Source organism: Oncorhynchus gorbuscha, linkage group LG24, assembly GCF_021184085.1.
Source record: "Oncorhynchus gorbuscha isolate QuinsamMale2020 ecotype Even-year linkage group LG24, OgorEven_v1.0, whole genome shotgun sequence".
In the NCBI taxonomy this organism is placed as follows: domain Eukaryota; kingdom Metazoa; phylum Chordata; class Actinopteri; order Salmoniformes; family Salmonidae; genus Oncorhynchus; species Oncorhynchus gorbuscha.
The window spans coordinates 11,572,082-11,592,888 of NC_060196.1; the positions used below are offsets into that span (position 1 = coordinate 11,572,082).

General features: G+C 42.6%; 1 protein-coding gene and 1 long non-coding RNA gene across 2 annotated transcripts in view; both read right to left on the reverse strand.

Moving 5' to 3' along the window:
• The window catches only part of LOC124012438 (zinc finger protein 606-like), a 1,040,669-nt gene that overhangs the window by 1,016,911 nt on the left and 2,951 nt on the right, over nt 1–20,807 (reverse strand). Inside the window, exon 4 of the mRNA XM_046326057.1 lies at nt 17,306–17,362. Coding sequence (XP_046182013.1) covers nt 17,306–17,362 — 57 coding nt within the window. The remainder of the gene's footprint in view (nt 1–17,305; nt 17,363–20,807) is intronic.
• LOC124012506 lies at nt 1,733–17,243 on the reverse strand. Its single transcript, XR_006834733.1, has 3 exons — nt 17,219–17,243; nt 16,547–16,658; nt 1,733–1,763 (listed from the first exon to the last, which is right to left on the reverse strand). It is a non-coding gene; the product is annotated as an uncharacterized LOC124012506 (long non-coding RNA).

A 20,807-nucleotide genomic window follows, 5' to 3' on the forward strand; every position in this document is an offset into this window, starting at 1 on the left:
GTGCTGCCATAGAGTTACATTAGAAGTGCCCAGTTACATGACAATACCCTCTGCTTTGTGCAGAGGGGCATTGTCATGCTGAAACAGGAAAGGACCTTCCCCAAACTGTTGCCACAAAGTTGGAAGCACAGAATCATCAGCACCAGACAATTATTCCTCCTCCACCAAACTTTACAGTTGGAACTATGCATTTGGGCAGGTAGCATTTTCCCTGCATCCACCAAACCCAGATTCATCCATTGGACTGCCAGATGGTGAAGCGTGATTCATCACGCCAGAGAAAGCGTTTCCACTGCTCCAGAGTCCAATGGCGGCGAGCTTTACACCACTCCAGCTGACGCTTGGCATTGCGCATAGTTATCTTAGGCTTGTGTGCGGCTGCTCAGCCATGGAATCTCATTTCAGGGCGCTCCCGATGAACAGTATTTGTGCTGACGTTCCTTCCAGAGGCAGTTTGGAACTCGTGGTGATTGTTGCAACCAAGGACTGACAATTTAAGCGCTACGGGCTTCAGCACTCTCCGCTCCCGTTTTCTGAGCTTGTGGCCTACCACGTCGTGGCTGAGCCTTTGTTGCTCGTGGCTGAAATTTGATGAACTGACTTGTTGGAAAGGCATCCTATGATGGTGCCACGTTGAAAGTTCCTGAGCTCTTCAGTAAGGCCATTCTACTGCCAATGTTTGTCTATGGAGATTGCATGGCTGTGTGCTCGATTGTATATAATTGGCTGAAATAGCTGAATCCACTAGTTTGAAGGGGTGTCCACATAGCTTTGGTCATGTAGTGTTTGTCAACTAAAGAATGGTTCCCAGATATCCCCTGCGTACATCTCACACACTTCTACGATTTCTTCCCATTGTGGACACTCCTATGTCTGATAAGGTTATTCTGGAAGGAGAAGCTCTTGTAACACAGCTTACACTTGAAGGGCCTCTCCTTAGTGTGAACAGTCTGGTGCTTCTTCACATAGTTCGCCTCAGCAAAGCGCTTCCCACACGTGAGGCAGGCGTACGGCTTGTCGGCGTCTGTCCTAATGCTCGGCCTTACACGTTGTGACCCAGTGACACCAGAGGAGGTAGAAGCAGGAGCCACCACCCTCAGGTGGTTAGTCTTTGAGCTCCCTCCTTGACCTCTAGCCATTGTTTGGGTGTTGTTGGGATTGTGTGCTGTGTTATAGGCTAGGTACTTCTCGTGGTGAACGTCCATCCTGACCCTGTCTGTATTGGTGGGGTAACCATGAGGTAACTGAGGAAGGCTAGACCCAGATCCAGACCTTCTATGAACCCAGTCACCAGGCATTAGACGAGACTCTGAAGACAGACTTCCTGAAAGACTACCACAAGGAGCATCTCCCACCACGCTCTGAGAAGGCTGAAGCCCAGGGTGACCGGATCTTTTCATCATGGATACTGTGGTGTTTGTATCATAGGAACAGGAGGGTCTATCTCTATCAGCACCAGGCCCTGCTCCATCCCTGCACTGAGACTGTGAAGAGAAGGGTCTGGGCTGCAGACTGGAGTCTCTGCCTCTCTGATGACCACCAGGAATGAGGTTGTTCAGTCCACCTGTCCACTGGTTGTGTTCTATGTGGTGGTGGAGTCTCTGTCCCTCACGGTTGGGTCCTAGTTGCGACTCGGGAAGGAAGAGCAACGGCTCCTGATCCAGGGTTCTGATCCGTGGCCAGGGTTTGTGACCAGCCGCTGCACAGGTCCAGCCTCTCCCGTCAGCAACATCGGACATCAGCTGGTCTTCATGGAATGCAGACTGTGAAGACAAATTGAACAGACAAGCATAGAGGTTTATATAAGAAACTATTTGCTGTACACACAAACATGATATGATATTATAAAATGTTAACCAGTCAAGCCCATCTCTAACACTGTGATTCAAGTACCTAACAATATGGAGTCATTGGTGTTTTAAAAAAAATATATATTTTTTTAAATGTCCACGTGTTGATTCAATAATTAAGTATAATGTTTTGGTTCGATTGAAATAAGGGAAACTCAGTCCCTGCAACGATACAAAAATAACCAAGTCAGTCAGTACAGAGTAAATTTTGTATTTAACTTCAACAAAATGGTCATACACTCAAATAATGTTACAGCACTTTTATTACACAAAACGATATGTGAAGTAGAATAACTTTTCTCACTATGGCAACACTTCTGTAAATCTGCTACCTTCACTTTGATAAAGTTAATTTTAGAATACCTTGGAAAAGGTTCAACATGACATTACCCACAGCTTCACTACTTTATGTAAAGTAAACATGAATTAAAGAGCCAATGCAGCTGTTTTTATCTCAGTATCTAATAATTTCTGAGTAACAATTAAGCACCTTACTGTGACTTTTTTCAATTCAAATGGTAAAAAGAAACAAAAATAGCTTCTTAGCAAAGAGCAATTTCTCAAGGAAGAATTTAGCTGGGACTGTCTGGGAGTGGTCTGAGTGGGGACAAACTAACTGTTATTGGCAGAGAGGTTTGGAACTATCTTATTGGTCTATTAACTAGTTTGCCACCAGGCAGGGACAAAACTCTACCCCAACAAAACAGGCAGAAATTTCAGGTGGGCTTTTCAAACAGCTCTTACACTAAAAGGGTATTATACTTTTTTACAATTTCACAGTATTATTCTAACATCAATGAGGAAATACATCTCTCATGTTTTTGATTGCACTGAGCCTTTAAGGCAGGATCATTTCCCCATTATAAAATATAAACCTATAGGGACACAGATTGTCACCTTTCATCAGTGAAGCATTTTTACAGGCATCACACCAACCATCACCATACCTTCTACTCTGCTTCATGATACTAATTCTTTCCTCCGTTCACCTCATCCAGTTCCCCACTACATCTAAAACAACAGAATTAACTACAAACAAACAAGTACTACATTACATGTCACTATACTCTAGGCCGTGTGAATTTTCTTGTGGTGTATCCTGAGTAGGGTTGCAAAGGGTCGGGAAACTTTCCGGTAAATTTTCTGAAATTTTCCATGGATAGTAAAGCCCTGGAATTTGGGAAATGTTGCTTAAATTCATCAAATAAGTTAGCTTATAACAGTGAACCTTTTGTTGTGGGATACACAAGGTAATTCTAGGTCTTGTGGCATATTTTGGTTAAACAATCCCCAATTCAATGGAATTGCAACCCTCTGCATGCCCAGTGCATTCTTCCATCACATGTACAGCTGATTCTCAAGATCTTGCACACTAATGAGACACTATTGAGTCCACTCTACTACACCGTCTGAGCCAAGGACTACATGCTTTCTGGTAAGTTTCGAAGACAATACTGGGTGGAGTGAAATATATTTTATATGACATACATTACCTTTTGTTAACTAGTAAATAGTAGCCTACAGCAAAGTGTGTTTAAATCATTTCTAACTTGTTAACCATTTCTGCTAGTTATTTTTTGCCTGTTGTTTTAGCTTGCTTGAGCCTGGTAACCGAGGAGTGTTAATTCACCTATTTCCATACATTTCATTTCAAAACATTTATCTTACAAAGGAGTTGTTTAATCTAACTGCTTAACTATTTATCTGTACTGTACACGTAATTGTATTTGGGGTTTTCACTCATTTTCTCTAATCTTTACAGGAAAATGCCACAGGCTCTATCTGATGTGTGTAGACACTGCACTGCAACTAATGTAGAAAATACTGTGCCAAATTATGTGAAGAATGCAACAAAGATGCAGAATCATCTAGTCAAGTGCATAAAGTTCCCTCGGCGCTCACAACAAGCAACCTCTGACAAAAGTCCTTCTCCTTCTATTCAAGGTGAAAATTATGAATCATACACCTTATCGATAGTAACAGCTCCTGGTCCTCCTGGAATCAGAAGGTTTTTTTATTCAATGGAGGAACATAGTCAGATAAATACTGATGAATGTCTTGCTCGAGCTGTGTATGCAAATGGTTCACCTCTGATACATTTCTGAATGTTCTTTGCCCGGCATACACCCCTCCAACCAGACATGCTTTATCTACTCATTTCCGGGATGCAAATGAATTCAACAGAGTTCAAGCAAATCATAGAGAAATCAGACTGTATTTGCAATCATCTCTGATGGGTGGTCCAATGTTCGTGGGCAAGGAATAATTAACTACATCTCCGCCCCTCAACCAGTATTCTACAAGAGCAGAGACACAAGGGACAGACACACTGGCCTCTACATTGCAGATGAGCTGAAGGCAGTCATCAATGACCTTGGACCACTGAAGCTATTTGCACTGGTGACAGACAGTGCTGCGAACATGAAGGTTGCTTGGTCTAAAGTGGAGGAGTCCTACCCTCACATTCACACCCATTGACTGTGCTGCTCATGCATTGAATCTGCTCCTCAAGGACATCATGGCACTGAAAACAATGGATACACTCTACAAGAGAGCCAAGGAAATGGTTAGGTATGTGAAGGGTCATCAAGTTATAGCAGCAATCTAAAGCAAAATGAGAAGAATAAGAGCCCCACATGAAGCTGCCCAGCAACTCCCATTGGGGTGGTGTTGTCATCATGTTTGACAGTCTCCTGGAGGGGAAGGAGTCTCTTCAAGAAATGTCCATATCACAGTCTGCCGATATGGACAGCCCCATCAAGAGGATCCTCCTGGATTATGTATTTTGGGAGAAAGTGGTAGCCTGAAACTCCTGAAACCTATAGCAGTAGCCATTGTAAGGATTGAGGGAGACAATGCCATCCTGTCTGATTTTCAGACTCTGCTTACAGATGTAAGAGAAGAAATCCGTACTGCCCTGCCTACTTCACTGTTGATCCAAACAGAGGAAATTGCAGTTCTGAAATACATCAAAAAGCGTGAAGACTTCTGCCTGAAACCCATACACGCCGCAGCGTACATGTTAGACCCCAAGTATGCTGGCAAGAGCATTCTGTCTGGTGCAGAGATCAACAAGCCCTGTGGTGTCATCCCTACTGTGTCTCGCCACCTTGGCCTGGATGAGGGCAAGGTTCTTGGCAGTCTGGTGAAGTACACTTCCAAGCAAGGGCTTTGGGATGGAGATGCAATATGGCAGTCGTGCCAACATATCTCATCAGCCACCTGGTGGAAGGGACTGTGGATCTGAAGCTCTTTCCTCTGTTGCCTACATCATCCTCCAAATACCATCAACATCAGCCACCTCAGAGCGCAACTTGTCCTTGTTTGAGAATACACACATCAAAGCACGCAACAGGCAGACCAATACAAGGGTTGAAAAATTGGTGGCCATCCGGGCAAATTTTAGGCTTTTTGAGCCTGATAACGAGCCATCCTCAACAAGGTTGGAAAGTGACAGTGAAGATGAGGCCTCAGAGTCTGATGTTCAAGAGGTGGATATTGAGGAGGTCCAGGGAGAAGACATGGAAGCCTGAGAGGAAGACAACCAAAGCTTTAGTTTCTACTCTGTCATTTAACAGATGTATGTTGAAAACGTTTTTGGGCGATGCGATGGATCATTGGGGATCATACAATATTCTCTTTCTTTTGTGAAATCATCCCATGTGAAGTCAACTCAATTAAAGTTAAATTCGTAACTAAATCATTTTTATTTATATTGGAAGGATTGAATCATTTGCAATTATGCTTACTTAATATAAGGTAAAAGGTTTATGTATCTGTCTATTTATGTATAGTCTCCCATGTGGACTCTGGTGCCTCTTCAGGTTGAATGAGTCAGAGAAACTGGCCCCGCACAGGTGGCAGCTGAACAGTTCTCCGCAGTGTGCATTCTGGTGGATCTCCACCTGTTTGGGGAAACTGAAGGCTTTCCCACAGAATGAACACGGGAAGTGCTTCTCTTTGGCGCTGCCACCTTTACTGATTCTATCACTACTAATGTCATTTATCAATGGGCTTGTGTAGCTATTTAGTGTTGAGGCACTGGCATTGTCTGAGGTCTGGATTAACATTAAGAGAGTGTGAGGAGGACGAAGGCCGGGGAGTGTGTGTTGTTGCAGGGTCCATGTTCCAGTTGATTGATCCTATAGAAGGCCGGCTGAAGGAAACACCTGTTAACCTGAGGCGCCATCAGTCTCTCAATCACCACTATAGGAGCAGGACGGATCATCGCTAGCTGAGGCTGACACCGTTCTCTCCAGCTGCATACGGACACCTCCCCATCACCGCAGACCAAATCTACACCTCACTCTGGTCCACCACATAAAAAAGTACTATAGTATGATATAAATACTATAGTATTCACTGTAGTGTTTTTGCAAACTTTACTATAGTATTTCCATACATGAAGGGCACTTTTTGGCATTTCCCGTATGATTGATGAGGATCTCCATATTACAAATGTACGGTTCCTTATTAGACGTTCGTGAGTGTTATGAAAATAGGCTGGCGGTCTCGGGTTGTGCCCCCAGGGCCAGATCTTCCGGAAATTCATCAAATGAAGTCTCTCCGACATTTGGTTTACGTTTGCTACATTTTTTAAATGTGCAATTTTTCCGCTGTTCTGGAAAATTCCACCAGATGGCGACTGGCTGCTTATTGCAAATGGACTAAACATCACGGAAAAGACTTCTAAGACGAAACTTGGTGAGCACGGGTTTGGCCAAATGGGCTTTTAGCCCAGAAACAAGATGCCGTCGAGGCCTCAACGCTTTTTGAGTAAAAACGATAGAGCGCTAATTTGACCGCTTTGCGTCAAAGTATATGAACCTACAGTCTAAGGAAAAAAGAACCAGCCATTTATCTATCGCAATTTATGAGAAATCGTACAATGTACAATTGGAGATGGTTAAAGAAATATGTTTTTTCCCCCCCGAAAAGTTATAGATCCAGTTGCGGTGTGTTCAGACGAATCCGTTAAGGTGGGTTTCGGAGCTCTACGTCATTTTCTGAACAAACACACAGTCAATGGGGAGTGACACAGTGAGGCTTACAGACACACAGAGCCTGCAATAGTTGCGTTAGAACCATCAAAGGACCGTCAGACCTAGAGCTCTGAAACTTTAAATACATGTTCCAGAGCTTTAGTCGATAGTTCACCGTGAGTTATGTGGCTCTGGAAGGTTCTCAGGCTGAGAAACAGCCTCATACATTTGCAATGACTTCAATTAATTTTGACCCTCGCGAAAATGGTGACATTTAGAAAAGTCCCAGAGTCACAAGACTAGGTGCATTAAAACCGCCTCGGCTCATAGAGACAGACCCTAACGTTTCTGTCCGGTAGCTCCTTCAGGGACCCTGTAGGAACGTCCGGAAAAAGTTAATTTTCAGCACTAATTAAGGTTGTTGCTCGGGCTCCAAATGACCTATCGAGCCAAAACTCGTGATTCGGGGTCGCCTCAGCTAGGCCTAAACATAATGTCGAAACAGGACCCGAAGCTAGAACGTAACTATGTGATTTACATTTTTAATTATGGTTTAAACACTGTGAATGTTGGGCCTGCTCTGAAATATGTGATAGTTGGCTTCTAAACGAGTTGGACATAGTGGGTTTGGTGTCAGTTTGTATCAGTTTGGTGTCAGAGTGATATATTATTGACAGATGCACGCTGACTTTTGTACATTTGCAATAAGTTTAAACAGTGATGAACCATCACCAAATTGACATGCTGAAATCCACACCAATGAGCGATGGAGAGGAAACATTATTACTGCCTGGTCATCCCGAGTTCAACTGGCCAGTCAGTTGGGTATTTCTGCAGTATATTTGAGCAAGTCAAACTCGTGATGGTAAATGCCCATTGAAAGACATTGCAAATGGACAGTACATTTGCAATGTTTTTAATGAGGGATTTCCCATCACCAAAAGGACATGCTGAAATCAACACCAACGAGCAATGGAGAGGAACCACCATCACTGCCCTGCCATCCAGAGTTCAACGGGCCAGTCAATTGGGCATTTCTGCAGTATATTAGAGCATGTCAAATTCGTGATGTAAATGCCCATTGTAAGATATTGCAAATGGACAGCTGTACGCCTGGTTACCTGAACGGGTTACCAGTAGCACATTTAAAAAATGTTTTTTTAATGCCTTTAGGGGGGTGCAAGGGGTCAAGGTCCGGGTAGGGAGCACCCCCCACCCGTGTCCAACCAATAGAGGGCGCCCTTGATCAATTTGGACGTTTTTCCAAAAAACGAGTCCCACTGCTCTCTCATTGCACCAAATTCTTACTTCATATGACTTCCAATGATCAAACATGACAAATAGACCTATGTTGATTCAGGGCTTAACATAGTGATATATATAATTTGGTCAGTATAAATGCCATTTGGACATGGTTCACTGACTTTTGGGTTCGGAAACCGACTTCCTATGATCAAAGATGGCAAATGGACATAACATCCTGATTTGGTACTTTCAATACTTATGTATGGCAGTTGGACATTTCTTATGCCATTTGGACATGATTTACTGACTTTTGACTTCCTATGATTATATAATTCAAATGGACAAAACATAGGCGTTATGGATAAACTCAAAATAAGACAACAACCGTGTGAAACATACCTTTATATATGTATAATTGACAAAATAAGTTAACATTTTTCTGAAAAAAGGTCCAGAAAGGGTTTTGTTTTTAGAGGTGGTTGTACTTTACATTTTCAAAATTTGACCTGTGGGTCTTGACTTTGTGTCCATTTTCAATTTGAAAATCTACAGTGGAGCGCACTCGCCATCTTTGGGATTTTTGTTGTATGACACTTGGCATTTGCCATATGCCACAAGGTTTGGATGACCTGCCGTCTATTTCAGTGGTATTTGCGATTGTGTATATGTTTCGTTCAATACCAATATGTTGCCATTCAATTTTGTCTATTTCATGGGGGTTTTCCCTTACTATAGTAAAATAACTGTAGTATATACTATAGTAATGAATGTAGTGCTTTTGCAGACTGTAGTATACTGTAGTATTTACACTAGTGTTTATGTAGGCTGTAGTATTTACGGAAGTGTTTTTGCGGATATTACTGTAGCATTTAATATAGGTAGGTAGAACTGGGGTCTGAACGGATAGTTAAGCACTTCTGCTCTTTTCGATAACCTTTAGGGAACACAGTGCCTTCGGAAAGTAGTCATATCCCTAGACTTTTTTCACATTTTTTTTAGGTTACAGCCCTTTTCTGACATTTATTAAATTGTTTTTCCCCCTCAATCTACACATCAATTCCCCATAATGACAAAGCAAAAACTGTTGTTGTTTTACATTCTCTAGTTTTTTTTGCATATGCTTAGCTCGATTCAGTTTCTTTTTATCCCCAAAAACTCCCTAGTCTTTGCGGATGACAAGCAAATCTATAACATGATGCAGCTACCACCATGCTTGAAAATATTTAGAGTGATACTCAGTAATGTGTTGTGTTACATTTGCATCAAACATAACACTTTGTATTGAGGACATAGATGAATTTCTTTGCCACATTTTTTGCAGTTTTACTTTAGTGCCTTATTGCAAACAGGATGCATGTTTTAGAATATTTTTTATTCTGTACAGGCTTCCTTCTTTTCACTCTGTCATTTAAGTTAGTATTGTGGAGTAACTACAATCTTGTTGATACATCCTCAGTTTTCTCCTATCATAGCCATTAAAATCATTAACTGTTTTAAAGTCACCATTGGCCTAATGGTGAAATCCCTAAGCGGTTTCCTTCCTCTCCTGCAACTGAGTTAGGAAGGACGTCTGTATCTTTGTCGTGACTGGGTGTATTGATACACCATCCAAAGGGATATTCATGGTCTGCTTTTGTTATTTTTTTACCCATCTACCAATAGGAGCCCTTCTTTGCAAGGCATTGGAAAACCTCCCTGGTCTTTGTGGATGACTTTGTGTTTGAAATCCACTGCTCGACTAAGGGACCTTTACAGATAATTGTATGTGTGGAGTACAGATGAAGTAGTCATTCAAAAATCATGTTAAACACTATTATTGCACACAGAGTGAGTCCATGCAACTTATTATGTGACTTGTTAAGCAAATGTTTACTCCTGAACTTATTTAGACTTGCCATAACAAAGGGGTTGAATAGATACGGATTTAAAACATTTCAGCTTTTAAATTAGATTTTTTTTGTGTGTGGGTGGGGTACTTTTTACCCCTTTTCTCCCTAATTTTCATCATATCCAATTGATAGTTACAGTGCTGTCCCATCGCTGCAACTCCCGTGTGGAGTCTAGAGAGGCAAAAGTAAAGAGCCACGTGTCCCCGAAACACGACCCCGCCAAGCCGCACTGCTTCTTGACACACTGCTCGCTAATTCCAGAAGCCAGCTGCACCAATGTGTCAGAGGAAACACCATACAGCTGGCGACCGAGGTGACTGTGAATGCACCCGGCCGCCACATGGAGGAGTCGCTTAAGCGCGATAGGACAAAGACATCCCAGCCGGCCAAACCCTCCCCTTACCCGGACGATTAATTTCTAAACATTTCTAAAAACATAATTCCACTTTGACATTATGGGGTATTGTGGGTAGATCAGTGACTGAATCTAAATGAATCAATTTTAAATTCAAGCTATAACAACAAAATATGGAAAAAGTCAAGGGGTGTGAATACTTTCTGAAGGCACTCTACTAGAATTATAAAACTGTAGTGTTTTTGCAGGCATTAGTGGTTTTGGGTGGGAAAATACTGTAGTATTTAGTACAGTATACTACAACATTCTATAGTAAAGCACCTCACGATTGAGGAAACTACAGTGTGTAGTATAGTATTCTACAGTTTAATACAGAAATCTATACTAAGTATTTTAGTATTCTATAACTGTAGTCTTTTCATTTGGGGCTCAGTCAGTCTGTTGACTAAATTCAGTTGTTGTTTTGTGTTCGACTGTCTGTTTCTGATTGTGGCTAACAGTGTTGTTCTCCAGCACAGCGTTGAGGAATCTGTCCCATCCACTGACCTCCACTATCTCGCCCTGCTCAGTGATATGGTCCCCTGAGCCTTTGGCTGCGCCCGGCTGGGAATCCAAGATGTCCGCCCAGTCTCCCTTGTTAGGCTCCAGCCAACCAACTGCAGGAAGAGGTTACAAAATAGACATTTACAAACATGGCAGAGAACTCTAAATATGGCGTTTAAGTCAATTACCTGTACAACTCTGGTTCATCCTTGGGAGCAATTTTCAAAAGCCTAATATTACGCAAGTATAAACACCATGCTCCAAAACCAGCTTAAAAAAGCCAGACTACGGTTTGCAACTGCACATGGGTGCAAAGATTGTACTTTTTGGAGAAATGTCCTCTGGTCTGATGAAACAATAATAGAACTGTATGGCCATAATGACCATTGTTTTGTTTCGAGGAAAAAGAGTAAGGCTTGCAAGCCGAAGAACACCATCCTAACCGTGAAGCATGGGTGTAGCAGCATCATGTTGTGGGGGTGCTGGGATGCAGGAGGGACTGGTGCAATTCACAAAATGGATGGCATCAAGAGGAAGGGAAATGATGTGGATATATTGAAGCAACATCTCAAGATATCAGTCAGGAAGTTAAAACTTGGTCACAAATGGGTCTTCCAAATGGACAATGACCCCAAGCATACTTCCAAAGTGGAAAAATGGCTTAAGGACAACAAAGTCAAGGTATTGGAGTGGCCATCCCAAAGCCCTGACCTCAATCCTATAGAAAATTTGTGGGAAAAACTGAAAAAGCATGTGCGAGCAAGGAGGCCTACAAACCTGACTCAGCTACACCAGCTCTGTCAGGAGGAATGGGCCAAAATTCACCCAACTTATTGTGGGAAGCTTGTGGAAGGCTACCCAAAATGTTTGTCCCAAGTGAAACAATTTAAAGGCAATCAAAGAAATAAAAGCTGAAATGAATCACTCTCTCCACTATTATTCTGACATTTCAGATTCTTAAAATAAAATGGTGATCCTAACTGACCTAAAACATGGAATTTTTACTAGGATTAAATGTCAGGAATTGTAAAAAACTGAGTTTAAATGTATTTGGCTAAGGTGTATGTAAACTTCCGACTTCAACTTTGTGTGTTTTGTATGTAAACATAAGATGTATTGATTTTATGAATGAAGAAAACATAGCCAGGCGCATCACTATTTCCACTCAAGATCTATTACTGTATGTAGGCTATATGTAGAGGCGAGTGTAGAGAGTATAGCGATATTGTTATCCACGTAGGGAGCCAACAATGTTAGGATGAAACAGTCAGAGGTCACCAAGTGAAACATAGCTTCAGCGTGTAAATCAGCTTTAAAGATGTGTCGGCATCGAGTAATTGTCTCTGGCCCCCTCCCAGTTAGGAGTGATGAGCTCTACAGCAGTCTCACAACTCAATCGCTGGTTGAAAACTGTTTTCTGCCCCTCCCAAAAGATAGAATTTGTAGATAATTGGCCCTCTTTCTGGGACTCACCCACAAACAGGACCAAGCCTGGCCTGCTGAGGAGTGACGGACTCCATCCTAGCTGGAGGGGTGCTCTCATCTTATCTACCAACATAGACAGGGCTCAATGAAATAGGGTGCAATGAAATAGGGTGCAGGCCAGGCAGAAGGCTGTTAGCCAGCCTGCCAGCTTAGTGGAGTCTGCCACTAGCACAGTCAGTGTAGTCAGCTCAGCTATCCCCATTGAGACTGTGTCTGCCTCGACTTAGGTTGGGCAAAACTAAACATGGCAGTGTTCGCTTCAGCAATCTCACTAGGATAAAGACCTCCTCCATTCCTGCCATTATTGAAAGAGATCGTGATACCTCATCTCAAAATAGGGCTACTTAATGTTAGATCCCTTACTTCAAAGGCAATTATAATCAATGAACTAATCACTGATCATCATCTTGATGTGATTGGCCTGACTGAAACATGGCTTAAGCCTGATGAATTTACTGTGTTAAATGAGGCCTCGCCTCCTGGTTACATTAGTGACCATCTCCCCCGTGCATCCCGCAAAGGCGGAGGTGTTGCTAACATTTACCATAGCAAATTTCAATTTACAAAAAAAAAAGAAGACATTTTCGTCTTTTGAGCTTCTAGTCATGAAATCTATGCAGCCTACTCAATCACTTTTTTTATAGCTACTGGTTAAAGGCCTCCTGGGCCATATACAGCATTCCTCATTGAGTTCCCCGAATTCCTATCGGACCTTGTAGTCATAGCAGATAATATTCAAATTTTTGGTGACTTCAATATTCACATGGAAAAGTCCACAGACCCACTCCAAAAGGCTTTCGGAGCCATCATCGACTTGGGTTTTCAACATGTCTCTGGACCTACTCACTGTCACAGTCATACTTTGGACCTAGTTTTGTCCCATGGAATAAATGTTGTGGATCTTAATGTTTTTCCTCATAATCCTGGACTATCGGACCACCATTTTATTACGTTTGCAATTGTAACAAATAATCTACTCAGACCCCAACCAAGGAGCATCAAAAGTAGTGCTATAAATTCACAGACAACACAAAGATTCCTTGATGCCCTTCCAGACTCCCTCTGCCTACCCAAGGCAGTCAGAGGACAAAAACCAGTTAACCACCTAACTGAGGAACTCAATTTAACCTTGCGCAATACCCTAGATGCAGTTGCACCCCTAAAAACATTTGTCATTAGAAACTAGCTCCCTGGTATACAGAAAATACCCGAGCTCTGAAGCAAGCTTCCAGAAAATTGGAACGGAAATGGCGCCACACCAAACTGGAACTCTTCCGACTAGCTTGGAAAGACAGTACCGTGCAGTATCGAAGAGCCCTTACTGTTGCTCAATCATCCTATTTTTTTCAACTTAATTGAGGAAAATAAGAACAATCCAAAATGTGTTTTTGATACGGTCGCAAAGCTAACTAAAATGCAGCATTCCCCAAGAGAAGATGGCTTTCACTTCAGCAGTAATAAACTCATGAACTTCTTTGAGGAAAAGATCATGATTATTAGAAAGCAAATTACGGACTCCTCTTTAAATCTGTGTGTTCCTCCGAAGCTCAGTTGTCCTGAGTCTGCAAAACTCTGCCAGGACCTAGGATCAAGAGAGAGACTCAAGTGTTTTAGTACTATATCTCTTGACAAAATGATGAAAATAATCATGGCCTCTAAACCTTCAAGCTGCATACTGGACTCTATTCCAAATAAACTACTGAAAGAGCTGCTTCCTGTGCTTGGCCCTCCTATGTTGAACATAATAAACGTCTCTCCATCCACCGGATGTGTACCAAACGCCCTAAAAGTGGCAGTAATAAAGCTTCTCTTGAAAAAGCCAAACCTTGACCCAGAAAATATAAAAAACTAAATCGGCCTATATCGATTCTTCCATTCCTCTCAATTTTTTTTGAAAAGGCTGTTGCACAGCAATTTACTGCCTTCCTGAAGAAAAACAATGTATACGAAATGCTTCAGTCTGGTTTTAGACCCCATCATAGCACTGAGACTGCACTTGTGAAGGTAGTAAATGACCTTTTAATGGCATCAGACCGAGGCTCTGCATCTGTCCTCGTGCTCCTAGACCTTAGTGCTGCTTTGGATACCATCGATCACCACATTTTTTGGAGAGATTGGAAACCCAAATTGGTCTCCACCGACAAGTTCTGGTCTGGTTTAGATCTTATCTGTCGGAAAGATATCAGTTTGTCTCTGTGAATGGTTTGTCCTCTGACAAATCAACTGTAAATATCAGTGTTCCTCAAGGTTCCGTTTTAGGACCACTATTGTTTTCACTATATATTTTACCTCTTGGGGATGTCATTCGAAAACATAATGTTAACTTTCACTGCTATGCGGATGACACACAGCTGTACATTTCAATGAAACATTGTGAAGCCCCAAAATTGCCCTCGCTGGAAGCCTGTGTTTCAGACATAAGGAAGTGGATGGCTGCAAACGTTCTACTTTTAAACTCGGACAAAACAGAGATGCTTGTTCTAGGTCCCAAGAAACAAAGAGATCTTCTGTTGAATCTGACAATTACTCTTAATGGTTGTACAGTCGTCTCAAATAAAACTGTGAAGGACCTTGGCGTTACTCTGGACCCTGATATCTCTTTTGACGAACATATCAAGACTGTTTCAAGGACAGCTTTTTTCCATTTACTAACATTGAAAAAATCTGAAACTTTCTGTCCAAAAATGAATCCATGCTTTTGTTGCTTCTTGGTTAGACTACTGCAATGCTATACTTTCCGGCTACCCGATAAAGCACTAAATAAACTTCAGTTAGTGCTAAATACGGCTGCTAGAATCCTGACTAGAACCAAAAAAAATGGATCATATTACTCCAGTGCTAGCCTCTCTACACTGGCTTCCTGTCAAGGCAAGAGCTGATTTCAAGGTTTTTACTGCTAACCTACAAAGCATTACGTGGGCTTGCTCATACCCATCGCTCTGATTTGGTCCTGTCGTACATATATACACGTACGCTACGGTCACAAGACGCAGGCCTCCTAATTGTCCCTAGAATTTCTAAGCAAACAGCTAGAGGCAGGGCTTTCTCCTATAGAGCTCCATTTTTTATGGAATGGTCTGCCTACCCATGTGGAGATGCAGACTCGGTCTCAACCTTTAAGTCTTTACTGAAGACTCATCTCTTCAAATAAACTACTCTCATTGGGTCATATGATTTGAGTGTAGCATGGCCCAGGAAAGGCTCTGGAGCAACGAACCGCCCTTGCTCTCTCTGCCTGGCCGGTTCCCCTCTTTCCACTGGGATTCTCTGCCTCAAACCCTATTACAGGGGCTGAGTCACTGGCTTACTGGTGCTCTTTCATGCTGTCCCTAGGAGGGGTGCGTCACTTGAGTGGGTTGAGTCACTGATGTGATCTTCCTGTCTGGGTTGGCGACCCCCCTTGGGTTGTGCCGTGGCGGAGATCTTTGTGGGCCATACTCGGCCTTGCCTCAGGATGGTAAGTTGGTGGTTGAAGATATCCCTCTGGTGGTGTGGGGGCTGTGCTTTGGCAAAGTGGGTGGGGTTATATCCTTCCTGTTTGGCCCTGTCCGGCAGTATCATCGGATGGGGCCACATTTGTCTCCTGACCCCTCCTGTCTCAGCCTCCAGTATTTATGCTGCAGTAGTTTATGTGTCGGGGGGCTAGGGTCAGTTTGTTATATCTGGAGTACTTCAGTCTTCTCCGGTGTCCAGTGTGAATTTAAGTATGCTCTCTCTAATTCTCTCTTTCTCTCTCTCGGAGGACCTGAGCCGTAGGACCATGCCTCAGGACTACCTGGCATGATGACTCCATGCTGTCCCCAGTCCACCTGGCTGTGCTGCTGCTCCAGTTTCAACTGTTCTGCCTGCGGCTATGGAATCCTGACCTCTTCACCGGACGTGCTACCTGTCCCAGACCTATTATTTGACCATGCTGGTCATTTACGAACATTTGAACATCTTGGCCATGTTCTGTTATAATCTCCACCCGGCACAGCCAGAAGAGGACTGTCCACCCCTCATAGCCTGGTTCCTCTCTAGGTTTCTTCCTAGGTTTTGGCCTTTCTAGGGAGTTTTTACTAGCCAAGGGGCTTCAACACCTGCATTGCTTGCTGTTTGGGGTTTTAGGCTGAGTTTCTGTACAGCACTTTGAGATATCAGCTGATGTACGAAGGGCTATATAAGTAAATTTGATTTGGATATGCATTTCTCCCTTACCTTGCTCCCCCATCTTTAGTCCACTCAGCAGGTCAATGCTCTCTGGTTCATCTTCTATTGTCTCCACTTTGACTATCAGCAGATCAGGCTTCCCGTCCTCCATGTCTACTGCCTGTAAGAGATACAGAGTGAGAGGATGTTGGATCAAGAAATCTGATATGAGCACCGTGCTATAGAGCATCTTCTGAATGGGCAATGAGGGACTGCTGTGAGTACAATGCAAACATGTTAGTTGATTTGATAATGTGACACTCTTTAAAGGAGATGAATCAGATGAACTTGTGGATACCATTATTGTCTCTGTGTCCAGTATGCAGGCAGTTAAGAGGTCATTTGGCGAACCAAAGCTAACTAGCTTGCTAGCTGTGCCCGAAGACTTCCAGTGTTTGCCTTTAATTAAGCGTGTTAGCACTCGTTCACAAAATTACCTCTGATTTATCAAAACCTTAAAGGGAAGTCAAAGCCATGGTCCCACACTTAAAACAAAATGAATCAAGATCTGGGCCCTTATTCACAAATAGTAGGAGTGTTGATCTAGGATCTTGCCAAATAGTCTTATTCATTATGATCTAAAAGGCAAAACGGATCCTTGATCAGCACTCCTACTCTGAGGTTTTGTGGATACAGGCCCTGACATAATACCATTCAGACAGTATTTCATAGTGGACTCACCTCAGTGAGACTGTGTGTGGTCCTGTGCTGCTCAGTTGGTTCCTCTGTGGGTTCAGGGGGAGGTGTAGTCTGGTTGTCCTCCATGACCATGGTCCTCTCAGGGTTCCCCAGACCCTCCTCCTTCACCAGAAGCACTTCCTCCTCCTGGAAGAGACAGGAGATACAGATTACACAGACATACACTCCCTCAGGTATGTACACACAGATAACAAACACACTTTCAACATGGAGTGTTTACCCATCCCCACTACGTTTGAGTCCTATACTGTAGTTACAGAATGACTTTGTTGTTAAACCCATCATGGTGGACATAAATATGATGTGGGTAAATATGAGTCAGCTATGATAAGTCAAGTCAGACAGACCTGACTAAACCATTTTGACGTGTACAGTAGAGGTTTGTTAGTGTGTGAGTACATAGTAATATTTAGTAAGTGTATAATGGTTATAAAGCACTGTTTGGTGTATGCAGAATATGGTGAGATCAGATGTGATGTACACTAAAGAGTCCAACTTGTCTCCTTCATCTATACTGATTGAAGTGTATTTAACATGTGACGTCAATAAGGGATCATAGCTTTCACCTGGTCAAGTCTGATCCCTTATTGATGTCACTTGTTTCAATCAGTGTAGATGAAGGGGAGGAGACAGGTCTTAGGCAGCATTTTATGCTCTGAGACAACTGACACATGGATTGTGTTTATGTGCCATTCAGAAGGTGAATGGGCAAGACAAAAGATTGAAGTGCCTTTGAACGGGGTATGATAATAGGTGGCAGGCGCACCAGTTTGTGTGAAGAACTGCAACGCTGCTCGGTTTGTCACGCTCCAGTTTCCCGCATGAATAAAAAAATTCAGGTACGTACACACAAGTACTTTCAACATGGAGTGTTTACCCACCACCTTACGTTTGAGGCCTGTACTGTAGTTAGATTGACTTCATTGTTGTTAAACCCATCATGGTGGACATAAATAGGTTGTGGGTAAAAAGAAGTCCACTATGATAAGTCAAACAAACTTGACTAAACTATTTTGACATGTACAGTAGGTGGTAGTGTAGGTATATTTAGTAAGTGTATATTGGTAGCCAATAGTTAAGTCACAATTGCCCATAAAAATTTATGAAAAAGAAACATTTACATTAGTCTTAATTTAAGGTTAGCATTAGGTTTAACATCACATTTTAAGTGAAATTGTAGAAATAGGTGGGGTTTAGCCATAACTCTGACTTTTGACTTAACCAAAAATACACATTTCATCACCAGTTATGAAGCAGAATAGGGTGATATCAGATCTGATGTATATTAAAGAGTCTCATTGACACTCTTAGAATGAAAAGTCCCATTTTGTGTTTATTAATAAAGTTTTAAATACACCATATGAAAACCACACATACACATGTCTCAACTAAAAATCTGCATGAACTTGATGAACTGCATCCATTTTCTCATTCAAAGAGTCTTGGGATAAAAATTAAGCAGTTGAATTTAAGTAACAAAATATGCATTTGTGAACATCATATAGCCTATACAGTACAAACACAATTTGAAACAGACTAGGCTAACAGTGCATTCAAAAAGTATTCAGACCCCTTTACTTTTTTCACTTTGTTACAGCCTTCTAAAATTAATGAAATAGTTTAGTTTCTCATCAAGCTACACACAATACCCTATAACAACAAAGCAAAACGTTTTAGAAATGTTTGCAAATGTATATTTAAAAAACAAATCACATTTACATTAGTATTCAGACCCTTTCCTCAGTACTTTGTTGAAGCACCTTTGGCAGCGATTACAGCCGAGTCTTCTTGGGTATTACGATACAAGCCTGGCACACCTGTATTTGAGGAGTTTCTCCCATTCTTCTCTGCTGATCCTCTCAAGCTCTGTCAGGTTGGATGGGGAGTGTTGCTGCACAACTATTTTCAGGTCTCTCCAGAGATGTTAGATCAGATTCAAGTCCGGGCTCTGGCTGTTCCACTCCGATACATTCAGACTTGTCCCGAAGCCACTCCTGCGTTGTCTTGGCTGTGGGCTTAGGGTCCTTGTCCTGTTGGAAGGTGAACCTTCACCTGAGTCTAGGTTTCCAGGTTTCCTCCGGACGTGACGCTTGGCATTCAGGCCAGAGTTCAATCTTGGTTTCATCGGACCGGAGAATCTTGTTTCTCATGGTCTGAGAGTCCTTTAGGTGCCTTTTTGTCAAACTCCAAACGGGTTGTCATGTGCCTTATTTACTGAGGAGTGGCTTCGGTCTGGCCACTCAACCATAAAGGCCTGATTGGTGGAGAGCTCAATTTCGAGTCTCATTGCAAAGGGTCTGAATACTTTTGTAAATAAGGTTTCTGTTATTTATTTTTAATAAATTTGCTAAATTTTTTAAACCTGTTTTTGCTTTGTCATTATGCGTTTGTGTAGATTGATTTGTTCTTATTTAATCAATTTTAGGAAAAGCTGTAAAGTAACAAAATGTAGAAAAAGTCAAGGGTCTGAATACTTTCCGAATGCCTTTTATTTTACAATGTCTGGAAGCAATATATACTGAAATCTGTTACCCTTGTTATTCCAAATGCATCTGTGGGTCTTTTTAGCTGACAACAATGAAAACTAATCTTTGTGTTTAATGCTTGGTTTGACATAAACGTCAGAAGCTGTTGAATGGAATGGTTACTCTTTATGTCATTGAGTGGAATGTTTTTTCTGGTGGTGTATCTGGAGGTAGCTCATCTCTGAGAAACTCTTCCTGCAGTGAGTACAGGCGAACAACCTCTCTCCCGTGTGGACCTTCAGGTGAATCTTCAGCTGGTGCTGGCGTGAGAACCTCTTCTCACACTGGGGGCAGCTGAAGGGTTTCTCCCCTGTGTGGACCCTCTCGTGCCTCTTCAGGTCACCAGCCTGAGCGAAGTGCATTTGACAATGCGTACAGCTGAAGGGTTTCACCCCTGTGTGGACCCTCTGGTGCCTCTTCAGGTTGCCAGCCACGGAAAAGCACATATGACACTGGGTACAGCTGAAGGGTTTTACCCCTGTATGGACCCTCTGGTGGATCTCCACCTTCTGGAGGCAGCTGAAGCCTTTGTTACAGAACATGCAGAGGAACCGTTTCTCTTTAGCATTGCCTGATGTGGCTCCCCCTCCCTGAGCCTGGGCTCTAGCCCGGTCATTTGAGTTCAACAGCTGATTGGAAAGGACATGGCTGTGTGATGCGGAAGGTGCCATCGACGTGGACCCTGGATTGCGATCCCTGAACGTGTGTAAAGGGGAGAGGGTGGCAACATTTACAGTTGTCTCTAAGCTTCCCCTATAATCTAAGAAATCTCTGCCATGTGAGTGTCCGTCTCCTAGGTGACTATCTGCATTCAATAGGGGAGAAGCGTAGCCCTCCACTTTTACAGTCACCTCATCTACCACTATGACCTCCCCTTTCTTATCTAGGCACCCTTGAGAGTATACACTACTAGTGTACTGGTTCCAGTCCCCTCTAGACAGATCAGTTTGTGTCTCTAAACCCAAGGATATTTTGCCAGGGTCCATCTCTGTTGCGTAAGAACAACATGGAACATCCCCGTCAGTGTCTAACGAGTCACCATCACC